We start from the raw sequence: 18,322 nt of genomic DNA, 5'->3' as shown, positions 1-18,322 counted from the left end.
TTGAAGCAATGGTCATCATCTCACTTCATTTTAAAACAAAATGTACTTTATTTATATGACTTTAAAAACAACTTGATCTGATAACTATTTCTGTGCTCACATTTTTTTTCTTTTCAGTTGAATACTGATACCCATTCCAGTCCTAACAGTTAATTCTAAAGCGTTCAGGTGCGTGGGCAGAACACCACTGGTGGATTCAGCTATGCACAAACACTGTCCTTCTAATACTGCATTTTTTGGAAAGCAGAATGCAAAAATCAACTGGAAAAATCTCAGTAGCATTCAAATAAAGTCTTGTATTTTTCTTTTCAAAAACCAGAGTTGTATTAGAACCACTGTAAAATGAAACCATACTCTTTTCGAAAAAAAATTAAAATGTGGACATCAAAGTTCCATCATTCTTATTTTGAACCAATTTAGTGAATTAAAAATGTTATTTTGCTGGACACTAAAGCATCAACTTTAGTTCACACACCAAATTTCTTTCCCATGTGACTGGAGAAACCGAATCTCAGTGATGGAGATTATGATGGCAATGCACATAAACACTGAACTTCAGGTTATAGTGCCGTTCCTATAGATAGCACAATAAAATCTGAGCACAGGGACTATGCATAAAGAAAACTTATTCTAAGGAGACGTTTCAGCCCCCTTCAAATAGCATTATATTGTTAAATTACAGTGGGCAAGTAATAAGTTCACGGTTGTGTCTTCTTACTCCATTTGAAAGGAGCACTATATGTCTCTGGGCAGTATATGCAACGAGTTGCAAATACGCTGTTTGGTACACTTACTAGCTAACAGACCATGTCTCTCTGAAGCCAAAGAATTAAGCTATATAAATCTTCCTCAGTGTTTTCTCTTCAAGTCTTATTTTGCTGCTTCAAGAAGACAACGTACTTTCTAGGCTTTCTTTGCCACCTAACATACCAGCGTAGCATACAGTAGGCTTTATCTTGTATGTCTTGGAGAAATTGAAGCTCTGTGATAAGAAGGGATTTGACATAGCTTTAATCTCAGCAGTGCCTCGCAACACAACTCAAAAACAAAAAACCATGGAGGTGGTAGTTAATACTCTAGATAGTAAAAAATTTTTTTGTGATTTTTCTGTGAAAATATCTGTGATTTGACAGGGGGATTTTTATTATGAGATTACCAGTTTTAATTAACAGCAATTAAGAGAACTATTTTTTCAAAGGGCAGCTGTCAAAATATCAGAAAATGGTAGGGCATGCACATATTGATGGCTTCGCACATTAGATGCTTTTCAATTTCACAAAGAAAATACTCTATCACAGTCAAAATACAAAAAAAAAAAAGTGGGCCCAGATGGCCTTGTATTTGTATTCCATTTTTTTTCCTTTACATTAATGGCTTTTTACAAATGGAAGAATTCTTACTGTGACATGGACCAAACAATCCAAAAACGCCACCCCTGAGAGAAAATCTTTAAATAATTATTTTGCACAAGATCCATGCACACAACTTAGGACCCAGAAAAGGAAAAGCTACGTTTATTGTTTGCTTTTATGCAATATAAATAAATTTAATTCCACAACCGTGGTCTTGGCACTGCATCCATAAGGGGTTTATTTCCCATATCCTGCTGTCATTTTAAAATGACACTGCTTGATAAACAAGATAATTTCACAGTAATTCTAACTGCATGGCTTTTTAAAAAATCACCAATATGAAAAGCTTTCCATATCAGGTATGGGAAAGAACTAGTTGATGACGATTAGTTCTTTCCAATGCTGGGGTCTATAAAGACTTACTTGTACGTTAAAAACAAAGAAGCAAGAAAAAAAAACAAAACAGCCAAAAACAGTGGCATCAAGGATACTTGACTGCAATTAATAAAAGAGAGATTTAAATAGTTATACCAAATTCAGTTATCACAGAGAGTAAGGTATTTAACAAAAAAAAATAAAAGAAAAAGAAAACCGATTCAGCATAGTTACGTTTTAATGCTTCCAAAGTGCGAATAGCCTGAACTTCAGTTGAGTAAGCTTGAATCTTCAGAGGAAGCAGTTTCTCACCTCTGGTGTGATATGACAACAGATCCAAAACCTAAGTACTTTTGAAAACTTACACAAAGATATGGCTGAACACCTAGAAACAGAGGTAGCAGGAAAAGACAGGGATACGTTGTATTACCTAAGATATATAGGGCTTCTTCCCTCTGGGAAGGATGAGAGTTTTGGAACAACTCTGAGGGCTGGCAAAGATGAGTGGGAAATAATTATGTTGATTTAAATACAAGATTAACACAATCTTGGAACAAAGCTGCATTGAAATCACAGCACTACCTTATTTTGGAAGCATCCAGAAGACCTCAAGCTCCCTCTTCTTTTTAAGTAATATAAATTGACTACAAAATTATCTTGGGTGTCAAATGGTAAAACAAGCGTACAGAGAAATGCTCAAGGGAATCTCAATAAGGTTTATAATAACCAGCACTAACATTCCAGAAGGAAGATTTTTCCCTCTGATGAGCCAATATTCACCGTGACACAATCTGTCTTGTCTTTCCTAAAATTGCATGCTTTCAAAAGGCAGAACAATTCAGCAACCAGGGCAGGTAGTGAGAATGCATGTAGCACAGAAACTGTAGCATAAGAGACTGGAAAATGCTAAAAGCAGCAGGAAGAAGACATACTGGGCCTCTTGGGTTCTGAAAAGAGAAGTTGCCTGGAGGAGACGTGCAATCTGATACAGTCCAAGAGACCTCGGGAAAGACTGAAATGGAGCCTGGAAGCAAAGACACACCACACAAAAACACGACAGACGGGTGAACACTAAAATCCTTTGTATTAATGCTCAGTCATTTTGAAACCTTCTGTATTGGCTTTTTAGGTCTGATGACAGAAAAGTTGGCTTTTGAGCTCAAAGGCATTTTGGGATGCTCAGAACAGGTGAAAAGTCTGTCTCCTTCAAAGCTCTGACTCAATGCTCCAGTGAGTAAGAAATGTACTTAGCAAGAAGTCCTAGCCAACATGGAACCATCGTTAGGAGCAATGAATGCATCTTGCCTGATCTTGCATTTCACAACATGAATCAACGTTCTCAGTGAAAGTAAATAAACGGCTGATAAGGGAAAGGTGTCTCGCAGTGATCCTCAAAAGACATTGTGCTAGTCATCCAGTATTGCTTTTGATAATAGTCAGAATTGGGATTACCCCTGAAGTACAAATACGTTGCAGGATAGATATGTCTTCTTATTTTTGACTGCATCTCTGTGTCTACTTAGTGTCAGTATTAAGTATTCTGGAATACACAAAGCTACAGACCCAAATCATTAATATAATGTCCACAATTTTATTAGGGCTCATATGTAGGGGAAGCGATCTGTACAGAACTTCCTTGCTGTTATTAACAAAGGACATGCAGCCAGGATCTGCACAGAGTAGACCAGAAAGCTGCCCCTGAATTTCTGCATAGCTATAACTGTTGCATGAGATTAAAAGAAAATTTCAGCACTAACAGATTAAGATGGAACCACGACAGACAGAAAACTATTATCTGTTGCCCTGGTACACACTTTGGACTGTTCTTTTAATATATTGACGAAAAACTGCATCAGAAATGAGCATATTTTTCACAGATAATTTTCTCAATTATCATAATTCACATTATGTAGAAGATACGATCTCCCAGACAAGAGAGCAATAGGCAGCAAGTCTATGTGCATCTGAGAAGTGACACTGAAGCATCTTTGGTATTTTTGTACAGTTAAATAGAAAGGTAGCTTGGGAGTGATCTCTCTAGTATCTGTCCTTGGGATCAGAGCAGCATATCTGCAATAGAGGCTGGCCCCATTTGTACTACACAACAAGTCTCTTCCAGAACTGTTATGCCCCTAGGCCATATCACATTATCGTTATTCTTTGTGTTTTTTGAAATCATGCAGACTGTTTTGCAGGTCACCAGAGCAACATTTCCACAGTATGAAACAGGACAGTTGTTGCACAGCCTTAAGTAGAGTACCATCAGCACAGATGGTGAAGTTTGATGATGAAAATCATTTTAAGAATGTTGAACCTCAGAGGCCAGAAAATACCAAACTTGATAGAAACCAGTCCATGCTGTCTCTTGGGAGTAATACTTAGAGCAGTTCTTAACCCTACACTCAAAACTTTTTCCATGATCCAGACATCAATGCTAAAGCTTGCTTCCTGGACATATTTCTCTCAGAAAAGACAGACATTTTTCAAGTTACTGACAGCAGCGTCATCAGTGCCCAGTGCAAAACAAAGACACTGTTAACCTCTGCTGACATTTAATCGGCCAGTAGCACTTCACTGATTGTGCCAGAAGTACTAATATTGATGTCAGCATCACTGTTTGTACTATTTTTGGAAATGCCTGCATCTCTTCTGTCCAGATAGAGGTAGAATTGAGCATCCTTACTCCTGGCTAGATATACACTGTTCCTTAAGAGGAGAAATTTGGATATTTTCTTAAAGGAGAAAAGGGAATGGTGCTGAGAACCATGTCTATTTCAGTGTCCAGCCCTGCCTGACCATGGAGGGTTTCACTGCCAGGACTACAGTTTATACCAAAGTTGTCTTCCATCTTCTTTCTTCATCAGAGGCAACCATGCTTTTCCCAAATAGCTTCTAGCATGTGCACCAGCTAAAGGTGAATCATGAAGGAAGGTGTTTATCACAGTTGGGTTGTGAAATATAGTTACAGTTATTCTGTGATGAGCTGTACTTTCAGTATCTCTAGATTTCCATATTCTTTCTGAGAAGTGACTAACAAAAGTGGTCTGACACATGCTTCTGAGGCAACTTTTAACAGAACTTAACACCACTGTAGAATGAATATTAAAGCCTGAGTGTTTTGAAACTACTATCCTGGTAGTAGTCTGTCTTGGTAGTAGTTTCAAAAACTACTAACACAAAACAAGAAGGCAGTTAGGTGACAGGTAAGTCTGAAGAATAGAAAGGAAGTAAATCTTAGCTGGCTATTTCACTCCCAACTGAGGTATAATCTGATAGGAGCCACAGCTGAATATTGCATATCCCGTTTTGCTGGCACAGATGGTTAAAGAGTGCTGGTACAGTTGGACGTATCTGCTTTGAATCAGCCTGGAATAGCTATCTGTGCAAGACCTACTGTAGAAACTAAGGAAGTCATTGCATTTCCTTCAGTAAAACCAACTCTCTGTACCCCACCTTGGCTGCTGCTTTCACAGCATGTCCTGGATTCTCCATTCCATCATATGCACTATGCTGTTGACTTGGGAGGCTCCTGCTGTACCATGTACCTGGGGCTGCTAAATGGACTCTCAAATGGGCCAAGACAGTTTGGAGAATTTTCTCTGTGTATGCATGTGTGTGTTGTACTTGTTTTTCTAACTTCAGCTTTGGCAAAAGTGCCTTGCTTTACATTCAGGCCAAACTAGTTTGTGCCCTGTTAATTAATGTATAATACATGAAATGAAAATATACAAAATTTCAAACTATAAGCAAGAACAAATGCAGTTAAAAGGAAACACTTCAGAACACTTGCTTAGTCATATAAATAATTTAGAAGTATTTCTATTTTCTTCTGTTAACATTTAGTTATAACTATAACAAAACTTAGAAACAGCATCCACTTCTACTCAATATACTGGAAAGAAAAATTATGTTTTTCCTCTCAGGGTGACCACAGTCACACTACTATAAAGGGAAGAAGAAAGGGAACAGATACGTACCGTGAAAAGTGCACACATTCGATCTATCTTCTCTGGATTCCTGGGGCCTCCGTTCTTGTTTAACCTCACCATAAACCTCTCACTACAAAGCAAACAATATTAAAAAAATGAGTTTCTTACATACATTTTAACAAAAATACAGCTGGATACATTTTTAAAAAACGATGCACTAGTAATTTTTTTAATTCCCAAAGCACATGAAACGACAGTCATTGATCTACACAAAATTACATGGAATACCCCAGAAGATTTCAAATCAAGTACTCTGATGTGAAAACATCAGGTTGATGTATATTCATGATGCAGTAACATTACAATAATGTGAATATATGAAGCACAGGATTTGAACACATTACAAGTACTTCAGGCAAGGCCAAAACACACTTGTTGAGGCATGTAATGCCTTTGGGAAAACTAATTTCATTAAAATTCACTTAGAACTAAAAGTAACAAGAGTACCAACTGATCAATCTCCAACCACGTATACTATTTCTAGAAGTAATATACTAATTCAAACACATTGTGATAAAACTGATTGGAACTGCTCATCAAACCAATTAAACTACTTTTACGAGCAAGAACAGTGTGTAAATGAAAACTGCAAAATAAATAACCCTTACTGTGAATGGCAGGCCGTGGACATTAATATTATTCTTAGGTAAAACAGAGAATTTACATTTACATATAGATTAAATGAGTAAGAATAATTATTCATGAATGTATGACAATACACTAAGTATTGACCAGAATTTTCTTCCTACAGATTCATCATACAAGTAAAGCAAGAACACACTACTAAAACTTCTAGGAACTCTTCCCTTATATTACAGATCCTTTCAATCTTTTCCAGTACAATTGTATCAACCCCAGTAACCTTTATTTGAATAAACACATTTTCCAGCGTGGTATCCACTGTTGGCCTGAAAAATATGAAAACAGAGCATGCACTACTTCCTTTGGTAGCTTGCTCCAAAAGACAATCCCTCCTGTCAAGATACATGGGTTATCATCAGTCTGGCAATGTCTCGTTTCAGTGTTCAGCCACTTTTGTTACACTTTCTTTTGTACATTAAAGAGACATTTAGAGAAGGTATTTTCTTACGGTATACTGATATCAATCGTTAATTACATAATGTAATCAACCAACTCTCTAAACACATAAGCAATTCAACACTATTAAGGAACTCATTTTCAAGTGCTAGAATCATTCTATAGAACTTACCCAGTGCAATTTTTCAACATTTCATGAACAGTTCTAACAATGGGCAACAGTCTAGTCCTAGTATCACCCACGTCAGACAAATACACCTGTATTTCACACGAGTAATTCCCTATTACTCCTTGCTCTGTAATTTATCAAGCTTCACATATTAGCCTTTTTAACACAGCATTAAACCATGACTTCATTTGGAGCAACCTGTCCATCATAAATACTGGTATATCTTTGAATTGCTACTTTTGTAGGAATGGTGCTTAATGCTTTAAGCATGGCTCACACATCTCGGTTTACATCTTCGCATGTTTATTTGCTTAGGTTTATCTTGCTAAGCAATCCAGATCATACTCTCCAGCTGTTTCATTCTGTTACTTACTGTTACTCTGAACTCTATGTAACCCACAACTTCTTTCAGCAATAATTTCAATTCATTTGCAGCAGATGCTCAAACTCTGAGACTGCTAACATACCCTGATGAAATCCACAAGACACAGACATTTGATGATTCCTTACCCACAACAACTTTCTGAGATGTCATTTAGTAAGTTAATGTTTTAGCAAATGCTTTAGTGTATAATATAATCTTTTAATAAGAATTTTACGATGTATTAAGTGCAGTGCAGAATTACATATTCAGCACATTACAGTAACAGTTACATTACAGTAACAATATTACATCTTCATATTTACCTCTATCTACCAAACACATAATCACAAAAAATGAAGTCAGAACTTTTTAAAGATGTGATTGTTTTCAAGAAAAATGCATTAATTATATTCCTAACCTTTATCTGTTAACTCAGTTTTGCACCCATTATTTTGCTGGTATCTGATTCAGGCTGGGGAAGGCACAGCAGCAGGCGATTCGCACAGCATGGCCCAAGCAGCTGCTTCTCCCAGCTGCCTGCCTCAGGCCGCTGCTGTCCCTGGGAAGGGCCCCACGAAAAGGACCTGCAGCACCACCCCAACAATTACACCGCAGAACTCCAACCCCTCATATGAACTGAGGCCAGCGTCAGGTTCCCAGCACCTACAGCTGCTGGCGCTCAGCACCCCTGCTGCAAGGGATTTCCAACGAGCAGTGGCCAGGACAGTTACGGTGACACCCACAGGTAGACTCCAGTTCACACAGGGAAAATAACAGAATACAGCACTTCATACCATCAATTTCTAACCAGGAATCATGCTTTACATCACTAAAAACAGGTAGTAATTTCAAGAGATATTAACTCATAGCCATGTTCCTTCCAATAAGGAATAAGCATCAATAATTCCAATGGTCTGAAAACCACTGCTTAGGGAGACTTTAATTTCAACAAATTCACTTAATCCTTAAATCAGTTTAATTGTACAATCTTTCATCTAGTAAGATTAAGAGGCAACATTAATTTAATTGCTATTAAAATTGCAGTTTATAAGAGACATCTTTTCATGAAGAAAAGCAAAATTCCTTAAAAAAACAACCAACAGTCATGACCTTCAGAGATACAAAAGTTACTTTCATAAAATAAACATCACTCCTCTTTAAAACTGAACTTGAAACAACGATAATTGACAGTAGTTTATTTGTTAAATCTAATCCTGTCACTTTCTACTTATACACTGAAAAACAATTACTATGCATTATGCATGTTAACCATGTCCCATTTTAAGGGTAAGGGAATGAAATGGATCGATATTACACGAACAAGATCTCTAGCAAACTCTTCTTCCACTTAGGCTGCTAAGAACATAATCCAGCCCTCAGCCAGGGACACATGAGATGAACACAAAGCTTAGGTTGGAAACGAGGAGACATTTCTTCTCAGAAAGAGCAGTCAGGCATTGGAACGGGTTGCCCAGGGAAGTGGTGGAGTCACCGTCCCAGGGGTGTTCAAGGAAAGGCTGGATGTGGTGCTTGGAGACATGGTTTAGTGGGTGACAGTGGTGGTAGGGGGGTGGTTGGACCAGATGATCTTGGAGGTCTTTTCCAACCTTAATGATTCTGTGATTCTAACACGCAACCTAGCACGTGGAAGAAACAAGCCAATGGTCAGACTACCAGCTGAAGATTATGAGCAACAAAAATTATATCTGCAGGGGAAAATGTGTTCACTGGTGAAGATGTCCATCCAAAATCAAAGTGTAAATCAGGGCTTGCTCACTCATATTTGACTGCAAATCCCTGGAAGTTCTTATATCCTATACCTGCTCTGCATGAGGGCACACTCAGAATACCTTCACATCACTGCAGCAGTCACAGCAAGGCTGGTTGTCTTGATTAAAAGAATGACTGAATTTTGAAGGGAAACCAAACCGCTAGCAGAGCACCAAGCACTCCTGTGACATGAAGAATTATTTAGGGAAAGGGAAAATGGCAATTTGAAAAAGTACTGTCGACTGAGAGTACTTTCAAATTCTGGGATAAAAATACTAAAAATGCATACTACTGTCCAATATTATAGAAGTAGAAGAGGCTGATTCACAAATAAAGGTTAAATGAGTTTACGTCTAAAAGAGACAAACTGTAACAACAGCCCTCCATACTGACGGTCCACCTTAGCCTACTAGCCTGTAATGTCCAGTAGTGGATAATTAGGGAAAGAATAGCAGAATAAAGTAAGCATACAGTAGTACACAGTTTACACCAAAAAATAATGATCTTCAAGAAATAATGCCATAACAGTTCTTTCACTTTCATTCATCTAAGTAATAAAGTTGCTTATCACATTTTAAACCTCCAGTGTGTTTTATATTTTTTAACTTCCAACACAGGTTTTCTTTGAAAAAATATTTCAGCACTAATAAGCATTTCATCTTTGTAACTGAAGTTGAATACAATACTGTATGCCACAGCACCCTTTGCAGGCTGTCCCTCTGACAATGGCAAAGTAAGGGACTGACAAGTCTTTGAGCTGGGATAGTCTATTTATACCCGATTCATTACCAGAAGTTGTATTGCTTAGTCTGCTTTCAAAACACTGGAAGAGATATTCTGAAGGCTTATTTAATAGCCTATTGCAAGGTTTTCTCTATTAACAAATGGAAATCTTTTAAAATTTGCCTTTTTTGTTGTTACAGCTATAGAGAACAGCCTGGTTCCTGTACCCATATTCCAGTGCCTTTAACACACGAAGCTGCCATCTTTTCCACCTTCCTTTTCATCAGCCTTCCCCTGATTCCAGCACTATGCCAGTAACAACCTTCAAATTCCTTCCTTTAATTTCCAGTCCTCCCCGAAGTCCACTTGAGCTCACGTCACTAAATAATTAATGGAGAATAAATGATTATGGGGACCTTGAGGCAAACACAGCACTTGAGAACTGTGGAACATGAAGAGGTGTTAGGTCAGATCCCACTGCAGGACAGGGCGAATGAAAAGACAACAAGTGGTGCTAATAGGCAATCTTAAAAGTCTAAGCTTCCTCAAATTATTCCACCTCTCCTTGCAGGTCATTCCTCCCAAACCTGCATTTTTGTTTCTCAACTGCAGAATTTCTCTGATCTTTGGTATGACTCTTCAAGAGTAGTTTACAGAAACTAGTTAAAATATTCCACTAAGGTCTTACTAATGCTGATAAAGTTGTTAGGAAATGCTGGAATGGACTTGAACCTTTGACAATATGACACTGTTGACCCATATCTGCAGCTAGTCAGATGCCCCCCATTTTACAGCTGTAAGTATACTTCTACATCAACAGAAACCAGAAAGAATAACCCTGTTTTTAAAGATTTGAATATTCATAGAATCATAGAACGGCCTGGGTTGAAAAGGATCTTAAAGATCATCTAGTTTCAACCCCCCCTGCTCCGGGCAGGGTTGCCAACCACTAGAGCAGGCTGCCCAGAGCCTCATCCAGCCTGGCCTTGAATGCCTCCAGGGATGGGGCATCCACAACCTCTCTGGGCAACCTGTGCCAGTGCCTCTCCACCCTCTTGAATGCTGAGTGAAAAACTTCCTCCTAATATCTAACCTAAATCTCCCATCGTAGTTTAAAACCATTCCCCCTTGTCCTATCACTATTAACACATATAAACAGGCGTTCCCCCTCCTGTTTATACGCTCCCTTCAAGTACTGGAAGGCCGCAATGAGGTCTCCCCAGAGCCTTCTCTTCTCCAAGCTAAACAAGCCCAGTTCCCTCAACCTTTCTTCATAGGAGAGGTGCTCCAGCCTCTGATCATCTTAGTGGCCCTCCTCTGGACCTGTTCCAAGAGTTCCACATCCTTCTTGTGCTGGGGGCCCCAGGCCTGCATGCAATATTCCAGGTGGGGTCTCACAAGAGCAGAGTAGAGGGGGACAATCACCTCCCTCTCCCTGCTGGCCACCCCTTTTTTAATGCAGCCCAGGACGCAGTTGCCCTTCCGGGCTGCAAGCGCGCACTGCTGGCTCACGTCCAGCTTCTCATCCAGCAGGACCCCCAAGTCCTTCTGCGCAGGGCTGCTCTCGAGTTCTTCTTCACCCCGTCTATATAAATACCTGGGACTGCCCCAGCCCAAGTGCAACACCTTGCACTTGGCCTTGTTTAACCTCCTTAGGTTCTCACAGGCCCACTTCTCCAGCCTGTCCAGGTCCCTTTGGATGGCATTCCTTCCCTCTATTGTATCAACTGCACCACTCAGCTTGGTGTCACCTGCAAACTTGCTGAGGGTGCACTCAGCTCCGTCATCTCTGTCATTGATAAAGATGTTGAAGAGCACCAGTCCCAAGACCGACCCCTGAGGGACACCACTTGTGACCAGCCTCCACCCAGACATAGAACTGTTGACCACAATATTCACTGCCTTCAGCTGTAATTGTAGCTCCTTCTTTAGACAAAGGTAAGGTGTACACATTTAGACTCAGGAAACCTAGCAGGAATTCAATCGATTCAGTTCTTATTTTAGGATCTGCTTCCTTTCAAAGAGTTCCATCCTCAGCTTGTCTATTCCTCAAGGTTATCTTCTGCATAAAGACAAGAGTATGCACAGGCAACACTAAAGTCCAGGTTAGTAAGACAAAAATGCCAAATCTAAGTAAACTGGATATTGAAATAATTGCCCTATAATTGTAGGCATTAAACATTTTTATTATAATTGGATATGCTCTACTTGCTTAAAGAAAAAGGATACATACAACTCTCTTCAAATATTCAAATACATCATAAGGAAAATGTAAAAAACCCACAGCAGTTACAATTGCTGAAGTGTGGGGAGATTCTGAGTGTTTGATGCAGTCTACTATCAAATAAACCTCACTTTAATCTGTTCTGAAAATATATCAAAACCAGTTCTTTCCTGCATCAAATCAGAAATAAGAAATTCACCAAAACGTAGGAAAGCATTAAAGCTTTTGCCTTGCTGGATTCAGACCTAAGAAGACCCACACCAGTAGCAGTATCTTAAACAACAGCTTATTTATTCATCTTGTTCGTATGTGCTACTAGCAATCTTCAATTACTTTAACTTCAAGATCTCCTTCTGTGCTAACTCACATTGTAGTGAAACTACCTCTTGTACAGCAGTAAGTCAGGCTTTACAATCACTGGCTTGATTAGTAATTGCTAAAGCTATTCAAACACAAGAAACATTGCTCTGATAAGCAAAGTCAAATAGCTTCTTGTTCTTTAACTCAAAAGGAAGAAAAGTGAAAGAAGTATAGTGTCTCACTTCTTGGCTTCCTTTGACTGTGTGAAAAGCTGGACCATACTGAACTGACATCTGTTTCTGCAAAAAGGAAGGAAGCAGCCAGTGGTTTGGGACATTACATGTTCAGCATGAAGGACGGGGCAAATAGGGACAACAGTTACTGTTGGGTGAGCAGCAACAGCATTATGCCCGTAGGGAGTTTCTGCCATTGAGGCCTTTTCTTTTTCTTTTTTTTTTTTTTTACAACATGCTAAGATGACAACAAAAGGTCTGGCAAAGAGCTTGAGACGGATTAGTGAGCTCCTTCGTATCAACTCATTGACAAGTTTAATTAGTGTGCGATTGTGAAGGCAAAAATCCTGGCCATGAATTTACAAATCCAGGTACGGCATTAAGAGATGCATAGTGCCCGAGTAGAGAGAATGCAGATCAATTTTCTGTTTGAATTGGAAACCAATGATAAAGAACAAGGATTAAAAAAAAATCTTAAGAACGTACAAGAGATTGGTTTTCTGAGGCACAGACAGTGACGCATTAGGGCATCAATCCCCTTAAGCAGAAACCTCACATCTTGTACCTTTCCCTTGTCTTAAATAATGGTTCTGCAGCTGTTTCTCCCAGAAACAAATGCCTCCTTCACTCTTTCCAATCTAGTATGTCAATAAAAAGGGAAATGTACAGATCTGTTCGCTCAATTTTCTTTTTTTTTTTTGTTTTGTTTTCCTTCCCTCAGTGGTTTTTATTTCCAGAAAACAACTGGAAGACCACTGAAAACCCCCAACATTTTTACAAGCTCTTCAGATCTTCTCAAAAGCTGTATTTAACTAGGTTTTCAGAACCTAGTGTTTGATCTCTCGCTTCTATGGATAAAGGTAATTGTTTAAAATACATATTGGTCCCATGACTTATGTTCCAGCTCATAAAGAGAAGGATCATATGGCAGAAAAGTTCATGTAATCACTGATAGCCCTTGAATCTTCTTCCAGCACCTCCCTAAGTTTCTTTCTCATTCTTCTACTACCATGCAATCTCTACCTGCATATAAAATAAAAATTCAGGAACAAAATCTGACAATGCTGTCGCAACAGCTAGCAGAACTAAGCTACATACAAAGAGCTGCCTAACCAGCAAAATTCACCCCCTTTCTTCACACTTAGTACTACCAGTGAAGAAATGGTTAAGATCATGATGCTATTCTCACCCAGAAAGTCTTCTAGTCTCATTTTTAATGAATACTGATATATATTAGTGTAGCCTGACAATAACTCTAGAAAAAAAAAGAGTTGTCAAATGAATATCATAAGCATTTTAAGATGTTACGTATAAACACCATTTTTTATGCCAGATAAAAACCCAAGAATCACCTCTGTGTACTGCAAGCCGAGGTTAATGGCTAGATACCATCATTTATTCTTTTGATAAATTGCTAACAGTAACTGAACTCACAGCATGAGGTCGCAGCTCAGGTACAAAGACCTCTGGATGAGCTAGTTGTTTGCTAAGATAACAGAAAGCTTGCCAACACTTGCCTTCAAAATATTGCAGCCTTGCTGTGCCCACCATACTTTGGGTAGTTTAATTCATCAATGCAATGAAATGCTGCATTCTTCCTATCGCTGTGTGTACAAACAAGGACAATATGTTGACCAAGCAAATGGAATTGTATTAGGAACTGCTGATATATATCAGCATATATATATATATATATATCAGCATATAATATATGTTCTTTAAGCTGCTGCCAATATACGTTTTTAAAGCTGCTTACCAAAAAATGTGCTTATTTCAAAGCATTTTTAAGGTAGCAGAGAGATACCATGAAAAAGATTCCTGGTTTTGAAAAAGAAAAAAAAAAATAAAAATTGAACTACAGTCCCTAAACCACAAGCCAATATTTGCATGAATTAACTTGGGAAACTGTTCTCTGTACCAAAGAGGAAGCACACTCAGCACAGGAGAGGTTACTTAAAGCCCTGACACAGCAGCATTAGCTAGTATTTTAGGGAGGTAATTTTAATTGTCCAGGTATTTATCTGGTGGCAGAGAGAAAACCATGGCTGTATTGCCCTGGCTTCCCATCCTGCAATCTAGTTAGCAATAGCACCAGGGGGCTTATCAGATCTGGTTGCACAACTTTGCATAAGATTAGGGAAAACACAGAATTTTATTTTCATTCCCTTTGCTACATTCCTCAAAATCTTTCTCATGTTTGTCAGTGCAGTACTACAGTACTACACTGTGATCAAAGCAGGTCATTATAGGACAACATCGTACACTGACACTTTTGAGAACACCCTTTAGAAACCTTTTGAAAAGGAAACAAGTCTCCCATCAGGACTTCTGAACTTTTATTTCAACCAGATTGCCTCATATTCATGAAGAAAGCACGTGTGTATTGACATTTCAGTCACTTCCCATTGTCATAAATACAGGATTAATTTTTCTCTTGAAACATGATTTAAGCATCAGAAGATTTCTTATGACACCTATGTAAGTATGTAAAGAAATGGAAGAGTAAAGCAATACATAATCAAGAAACATGTCATTTTGCTTCCTCATAAGAAGCTGAAGTCCGTTTTGAACACTGCTTTGTAAGAAGATCACATACTTTTAATGTAAAGCTTCCTGTTTGTGAAAGTATTTCAGAACGCATCTACATGTTGCTGTTGTACTTTAAAAGGCACAACTCTTGAGATGATTAAGCAATTTGTTTGCAGGCCATTTAGGAGCATACTCTATAAAAAGCTTTTCAAGTTTATTTTCTGTTAATGGTGTTAGCCTTTCAGAGTAGCTAATTTTTGCTCATCTCTTGGAAAAAATCTACGTCCTTACAGCTGCTGTGAGGCTGACCTAATAATAAAATCTCCCAGTGTGCCACAGAACGAGTCTCCAGTTCTCAGTTTAAGCGTGAGAGCAAGTCAAAGCATATGTACAGAAAGGTTCTGTGTCTCTGTGAGGAACTCAATTCTCACACCAGAAACTTTTCCTTTGAGAGTGTGTTCAGACCCCATGGCACAGAAGCATCTGAGCAGTCCAACATCGATAGGGGTCACTCTTGAATACCTGAGACAGAACCATCACCTCTGCTGAACTTTGTTTGCAAATCGCACAGTGATTCATGAACTATTTAAAATCTTCCTTTTTTCAGGCAAGTACTGATTATTTTTTTTTTTTTTGGTCATCAGCTGCCTTATCCAGATGACCTGCAATAACCCCACTTTCAAAAACAAGTGAAGAAAAGTACACTGCATTGGTTTACGGAATGTATTTTATAAAGACATCTTAGAGAAAAGAACACCAAATTTGTGAGGGAAATGAATCTGGCTCTGACAAAACAGCTCCAAGCAACGCAGTTTGCTTCCCGGCAAATTCAGACTTAATGCTCATGAATTATTAAGTTACCTTGTTGGCTGGAAGCCACGAGGGAGGATTACAGAGCTTACAGTAAGACTGTTACTGCAAACACTGGGTTTCCATAGAAACAGAAATTAGTTAAAATAACTACCTGTCATTTCTCTCAACCATATTCAAGGAAAAACAACCAAAATGTTAAAAGCGTTATTAAAGCTTGCAGGAGAAACGTGGCTAAGCACCAATTACGGTCTTGGGCTCCCATGCATCTGCCACAGAAGCATTTGACACTGTCATTAGTTTTTTTTTTGTTGTTGTTATTTACATCATGAAAGGTAGATATTTGTGTTCCTGAAAGGAACCCTCTCTATTAGCTAGAAGTTTCTATTTCTAAAAAAAGAGAAGTTAGTCATACAGTGTGATTTCTTAGTCCCTGCCGGTGATCCTGATGTTTAACTCCTGAAAAGCAAGGCAGATCAACCCTGACAGGCGGTAGGTGTGCAACACATAACTGTAGGGAAGGCTGCTAAGTTTGGGTTACAAGTATTTTATGGAACATTTCATCACTGCCTATAACCTGGGAAAGCTTATTTGTCAGAAACGGGTCTGAGGTCTAATACAGCGATTGGCTCTCTTAATTCTTGCTCTGCAAACTTCACAACCTTGTTACCTGGCTTTGCATGTGGCAACTTCAGGCAGAGGAAAAGAACTGGACTTTGCCAGTAAAGGTTTCAACAGAGAGCTGAGGCATCCAAGAGCAGTGATCACGACACCGTGGCTTCCTACAGACCAAGCTGCTTACAGTATTTGCTTTCTTTGAGATGCAGAATTTACCTCAACATTTTAGCAATGTGCACCGTTACCATCTGAGACAGCACAATCTTTCTAGTGGTATGTATTCATGGTCTGTTTTTGTTCTTTCTGAGCAGGAACAGGGAAGAAAAACAAAATAGGAAAAATCAGTTGCAGGTATTTAAAAAAAACTATTAAAAATAAAATGAATCACACTTGAAGAAAAATCTGTATCCTTGCCCCGATATGTGCAATCTGATCCCCAAAAGTGAAAGGCTTTCTTTTGGGAAGCATGGCAGTGGTGGGGAGATTTGAGATATAATGGTAAAAGATCCTCATTTATGATGAATTCATATTAGAAATTATATAGGATAGAGTGAACATCTCTAATAAAACCACTTATCTCTCTAACTTTCATACACCAATTCAGACAATAATTGTTTCTTTAAAATATACAATATTAACAGGAAAAGGGATAAATAGGAAAACTAAGCAAATGCAAATTAGTGAGAGATGTCTAGGGAATAAAAGTCAGCTGGAGCAAGTGGTAATGAAAATGGAAAGAAATTATTCCTCCGTTGCCTTTTTTTTTTCCTAGGAGTTGCATATTATGCCAGAGAGACTCTTCCCCTACCACCAATGCGTCTGCAGTAGACTTCAGAGACCCACGTATTTTTCACATTAACTAGAATGACCAGAACAACGGCCATTGCTGTAGGTAGCAATATTCTTTACTGTTTATTTGATAATCTTTAAATTCACTTTGAGCAGAACCAAAAACTGGTATCCTTGTTACTACTATTGCTATGGATTATCTATTTCATGGAAGCCAGAAAAATATTTTCCTCGAAACACTGAAAACACAATAAACTGAAGTACAGGAAATACTAGTGGAGGATTAGCTATTCCAGCAAATGAAATAACCAGAAGAGGTAACAATAAGAAATAGGACTTTTTTTCATGACTAAGCTGAAGAAAAAGCTCATTAGCTGGTAAGCCTAATCCCTAGATAAATTCTCTGAATATTAAGGAAATAATTCAGAATGATACAAAATTATTTTTCCCAGTAGACAAATAACTATAGTGACAGTGAATTAGATAACATTTCCATTTTAAAATAACTATGAGAAGGCTGCTATTCAAACTTAACAAATGGGAAGTTTAGTATGCGATTACACAATAAAAGTATAATTTTCTGTTTCCTAACATAGGAACTGACAACAGTGGAATATGGTAACATTTTAAATGCAGTTAACAGGGGACATACATGCACATTGCTTCAGCACTCCCAGATCTGTTGCCTTAACAGAGAAGCAATGTAGAAGGCGGCATCTTAGGGTCAGTTCCAGACTCTGTCCTATTCTTCCCGTCTATGTCTCCAGCCCTCTGCTGCTCTGAGCTGCTGAGCTCCCCTCCACACAAGCAGCATCTGATTTCTAGGATGTGTACAGTTCCTACATCTGTGTTTAGGAGCGTATAGAGTCATGCCGTACAGGTGTTCTCCCGTTAACATGCTGATCCCACCTAACAGAGCTCTGACAGGACTCAAGCCCCTACTCAGGTCGAACTTGTGGAAAATCTGCTATCACTGTTCACAAGTCTGCTTAAAGTTTAAAATGAAAGTTCCAGACAATGACAATTGTCTATGATAGGA

At 38.6% G+C, this 18,322-nt stretch overlaps 1 protein-coding gene across 19 annotated transcripts in view; it reads right to left on the bottom strand.

The window, feature by feature from the left end:
- DOCK3 (dedicator of cytokinesis 3) overlaps positions 1 to 18,322 on the bottom strand; it is a 224,799-nt gene that overhangs the window by 105,303 nt on the left and 101,174 nt on the right. For all 19 annotated transcript variants that reach the window (XM_083795736.1, XM_083795732.1, XM_083795743.1 and 16 more), the window contains one exon: positions 5,705 to 5,786. In XM_083795736.1, the coding sequence (XP_083651862.1) occupies positions 5,705 to 5,786 (82 nt within the window). The remainder of the gene's footprint in view (positions 1 to 5,704; positions 5,787 to 18,322) is intronic.

This window comes from Anser anser (assembly GCF_964211835.1).
Source record: "Anser anser genome assembly, chromosome: 12".
Taxonomy (NCBI): Eukaryota; Metazoa; Chordata; class Aves; order Anseriformes; family Anatidae; genus Anser; species Anser anser.
This window is presented reverse-complemented; position numbering and strand designations above follow the sequence as displayed.